We start from the raw sequence: 5,026 nt of genomic DNA on the forward strand, positions 1-5,026 counted from the left end.
ATTTTTTAAATAAAAAATACTAGTATATATATAGACACTAATTTTAGCAATTTTGTTCAATAAAATTACACTTTGCCCCTCTTAACAATATCATTAATTCTTTTAAAAGTAATTCTATATTGACAAACTTTTTTACAATAGTTCTACAAACTATTGAGTTTGCAAATTCTTACTATTTTGCATCTAGGCCCATCACTTACATCATTTTTTTTTTTTTTTAACTTACTAATAACTACTCACTACATTAGTAATTTATAAAACAAACAACCTAACAAAAATTACAAGTAGCAAATTTAAAAAATATTAAGCACAATCAACCAATTTTACATAAAACAAACAACCTAACCCTTTAAAAAATTTTAAGCAAAATAATTTTATCCTTACTCTAAATGTATTAAAGACACCAAAATTATTATTAAAAACAAAAAAACAAAAAAAAAAAAAACAAAAAACTTCAACAACAAAGCAAAATAGTAGAGCCGAAGGCCAAAGCCGCCATGGTTAGAAGCAGAGCTACCCCCCTTAACTCTAAATTCTGGCTCCGTCCTTGAACATGGTTTGATTGGTATTAATTCATCATGCATGTCATATGTTTTATTAATCAAATTAATTAACCTTAGTTTGGTGAATATTAAATAAATTTATTTTAATATAAAAAAATCCCACATATTATGGTCTTAGGTTTTAAACCATATATATTGAAAATATAAAAAACAAGAAGGTACATGCAAGGAAAATTATATGGTAGAGCAACACCTAACCTTCAAGATACTTTTTTTTTTTGGGTGATAAAACTAACCTTCAAGACACTTGAAAACGAAAGGACCTAAATTTCAAGCCCTTGACGTTGTAAAACTTGTCTATAAAAACAAGAGGGAACACTGAGGCCAAGTAGTGGACCTCTTTCTTCTTCATCAATCATAGGTACTTGCCTAAGCCAAACAAAGTCACGGGACCACTCATGGCAGCAAATGCGAGTCAAGAAACAAGGCCAGGGTCTAGCCAAAATCCTAGCCATTGGCACTGCCAACCCGTCCAACTGTGTGTACCAAACAGCCTATCCAGATTATTACTTTCGAATCACCTCCAGCGAACATATGACGGAACTGAAGGAGAAATTTAAACGAATATGTAAGTTCGTTTCTAGCTATAAATGTCATTTGCCAGATGCATATAACATTTGCTTATTTAAATGTTGCAACTCTTGAATATTAGAGTTTAAAATTTGAACACATTTTTTTTTCTTTTAACAGAAATGAGCTCATACAATTTTGGGACCAAAGCCTAGGGTATAATTCTTTTAATCAATTTTCTTAAAGAAAAAATGCATTTTTTTTTTTTGGGGGGGGGGGGGGGGGGGGGGGGGGACCCCTAAAATGCTACAATTAATATGTCTTTGGCCAAAACAGGAACCAAAAAGTTTTGATCATTCAAGTAACAAATCTATATAATAATTAATAGTCGAAACGTTTGACTTTTCGTTGACCACTCCTCATTCCGCCACATGGTTACATAAATTGTTGACACGTTCACTTTAAAACACTAAACAATTGTATCTTTTTGGTGGTTTACTTATTTAGTTTCAGTGGGTAATTACTTATTATTGTTTATATATGTTGTTTATTTTTTGTTTTCTTCTTTTCGTTTTTCCGTTTTTTTTTTTTCCCCCTCTGCAAGAACAAATCCAGCAAAGGTTATGGACAAAAAACAGAGTACCCTTGACACTACTACTATTGGTAATTCTTTTCTTCACAATCATGCTATTGTTTTCTATTTTTAATTTTTAATTTTTATAATAACAAACATTTATAACTAAGGTGTTAATTAAAATATTTTGTGCACACCATGTGTTTGAGAAAATTTTGTGCAGAGTAAACCAATTGCCGATAAAGTGTTTTGCCTTTGTCATATTTGTTGTGTTTGTTGTGTGTCTGAGATATTTTCCAACCATTGTATAAAGTTGTTTTGATGCTTGACAGTAGTATTGGGATTAATTAAATTATATTATATTAAGATATTAGTTTAGTGGGTAACTACTTATTGTATCTTTTTGTTTTCTTCTTTCCGTTTTTCCATTTTATGTTTTTTTTTCCCTTTGCATGAACAAACCCAACAAAGGTTGTGGACAAAAAACAGAGCACCCTTGACGCTACTGCTATCGGTAATTCTTTTCTTCACAATCATGTGTTTCAGAAAATTTTGCGTAGAGTAAACCAATTGCCGATAAAGTGTTTTGCCTTTGTCATATTTGCTGTGTTTGCTTTGTGTCTGAGATATTTTCCAACCATTGTATAAAGTTGTTTTGATGCTTGACAGTAGTGGTGGGATTAATTAAATTATATTATATTAAGATATTTGTCTTCTTGAATCTTTGTTTGACTGAGCCTTGGTCTATATATTTGCTGGTCTGTGCGTATTGTGCCAACGCTGCATTGTTTGATTTTGAAATATAGCTGGCTTATAATATATTATATGATATTAAGCCTTTTTATCTCTTACGGTTTATTGCTTGGCTCGGCATTATTTAGATTTTGTAGTGTGTTCGTACCGTGTGCTGCTCTTTTTCTACAATTCAGTGATGAAGTCAAAGCAAATGTTTTATTTGCAGCTCTTGGTAAGTGGTGATTGGTCAATGTAGTACATACACGACAGTATAAGGTAAGGCAATGAATAACTGCCTTAAGATTTTATGTTTCATACATTTTATGGATAGTTGAGGATATTTAAGATTTAATTTTTCATTTTATTTTAAACTTAAGTTTGATTTCTATTTTTTATTAAGTAATTTAAAGTTTCATCTTTATATAAAATAGTTTTCCCGTGCATCGCATGGATTAGCGACTAATATACTAAAATTAAAAACTAAATTAATACATAAAAAATATAGATAGTATCTATTCAGAATTATACTTCAATTCCATCTCCGTCAGTGCCTGTATTTAGTATCATATACACTGTTTATAATCAATCCAAAGTCCCAAATGAAGGATTATGGTAACTTGAAGACCAACGTAAAATTTAATCACTCTATTATAAATGGAAAAAAAAAAATACAATTCAAGATGAGAAAATTTAAAATTATCTTCAATATATTAGTGCCTCATATCAATGAAAACGTGAGAAATGGTCATATATTTGAGATGATTCGGTCCTATGCAGAAGAAAATAATTAATAGACCAGCGAAAAGAGTTAATTGATTCAAAGTGAGGAAACTAAAAGAAGTAAAGAAAGCTTAAAATAACATTAACAAAATTAATATGAATTAAAAAAGTAACAATAAATATGACTTTAAATAGAATAAAATGATATAAAAAATATATACATCCGACTTATACTAACTTGTTAATTAAGGTTTTATAGTTGGCCCAAAAGTTTTCTAACAAAGGTTTGGTTGCAGTTGTATAAAGTGGGTATTATATTTCATACATATTCATTTACGTATGTGTTTTACCGAGGAAGAATTTTCATGGTATTGATAGACTTCGGCTATGACAGGTGAGAAATCGAAAATAAAGAAACGTAATTTACATCTCACTGAAGAATTTCTCAAAAAGAGTTCAAGCATATGTGCTTACGATGTTCCATCACTGGATGCACGTCAAGACATTAAAATCATGGAGACACCAAAGCTTGGTGCAGAAGCAGCAAGAAAAGCTATTGAAGAGTGGGGGCAACCTAAATCCAAGATCACACATCTCATATTCTATACAACTTCAGGTGTGGATATGCCTGGTGCAGACTATCAACTTGTTAAACTCCTTGGCCTTGGATCATCTGTAAAGAGAGTCATGTTATATCACCTAGGCTGCTATGCCAGTGGGACAATCCTCCGCATTGCCAAAGATTTGGCCGAGAACAATGTCGGTGCACGAGTCTTAGCTGTTTGCTCAGAGATGACTGTGGATAGTTTTCGTGGGCCTTCAGATTCTGACATGTCTTGTTTAGTAGGGCAAGCAATTTTTGGTGATGGTGCAGCAGCACTGATTATTGGTGCCAATCCTGATACATGGTTGGTGGAACGACCATTGTTCGAACTCGTGTCTGCAGCACAAACCATTGTACCTAATTCAGAGGGTGCAGTTGAAGCCCATCTACGTGAAGTAGGTTTCACTTATTACATATCAAAAGACGTGCCTACAGTAGTTTCCAACAACATTGAGAATTGCTTGGTTGAAGCATTTAGTGAACTTGGTATCAGCGATTGGAACTCATTGTTTTGGATAGTTCATCCCGGTGGCCCTGCGATTCTCAAGGAGATTGAAGCAAAAGTTGGGCTGAACAAGGAGAAACTCAGAGCAAGTTGGCATATGCTTAGCGAGTATGGTAACATGTTAGGCACGAGCGTGTTTTTCATTCTTGACGAGATGAGGAGGAAATCCTTAGAGGAAGGAAAGTCCACCACAGGTGAAGGACTTGAGTGGGGAGTTCTCTTTGGGTTCGGGCCAGGTGTAACGGTTGAGACAATTGTGTTGCGTAGTGTCCCCATAATTACTACTTCTCCATGAGTCATGGCTCACGTTTGAGTGTGGTTATGTACGCGGTGTGTTTGCCAATAATAAGCCTGACTTTTTTTTGAGAAGGAATAATAAGCCTGACTTGATCGTATGTTTGGCTTAAATAATATAATCTCTATCTAATACTAATGGATAGAATTCTTGTAGACTTCTTTTGTCAATCTTCTGTCCATTGGTGCCATTTGCGTACATATTTAATGGTAAATCAGTCTGTTTGGTTGGAGTCTATCCATCGTTTTTAAAATCATATTCATGTATTTAAAGCATTTTCAAAAAAAAAAAAAATCATGCATTTAAATTAAGTTGATAATTAAATTATCATGTATATCATTAACATTTAAACAAACATGTACTTTTCATTTTTTATTTTTATTTTTCCATCCATTTTTTAGGATAAAATGATATCTTGTATTTGTTGCATACAATGAGTACTCTCACAACATGTGAACTGCTCCACATTGTGTAGCTCCCGTGTTGTGAGAGTACTCACTAAATGCAATAGATATGGGAT

At 32.8% G+C, this 5,026-nt stretch overlaps 1 protein-coding gene across 1 annotated transcript; it reads left to right on the forward strand.

The window, feature by feature from the left end:
* The first annotated feature begins 2,472 nt into the window (after positions 1 to 2,472).
* Positions 2,473 to 4,575, forward strand: LOC115956872 (chalcone synthase 6-4-like). The gene is made up of 2 exons (XM_031075145.1): positions 2,473 to 2,614; positions 3,497 to 4,575. The coding sequence occupies exons 1-2, from the start codon at positions 2,473 to 2,475 to the stop codon at positions 4,504 to 4,506; spliced, it is 1,152 nt and encodes a 383-aa protein (XP_030931005.1). The 3' UTR covers positions 4,507 to 4,575.
* The last annotated feature ends 451 nt before the right edge of the window (positions 4,576 to 5,026 follow it).

The sequence above is a fragment of the Quercus lobata genome, chromosome 8 (assembly GCF_001633185.2).
Source record: "Quercus lobata isolate SW786 chromosome 8, ValleyOak3.0 Primary Assembly, whole genome shotgun sequence".
Lineage (NCBI taxonomy): Eukaryota > Viridiplantae > Streptophyta > Magnoliopsida > Fagales > Fagaceae > Quercus > Quercus lobata.

Coding starts and splice junctions, on each gene's coding strand:
- LOC115956872 (XM_031075145.1), top strand. CDS start 2,473: ATGATATTAAGCCTTTTTATCTCTTACGGTTTATTGCTTGGCTCGGCA. Junction 2,615..3,496: donor TGTTTTATTTGCAGCTCTTG/GTAAGTGGTGAT, acceptor CGGCTATGACAG/GTGAGAAATCGAAAATAAAG.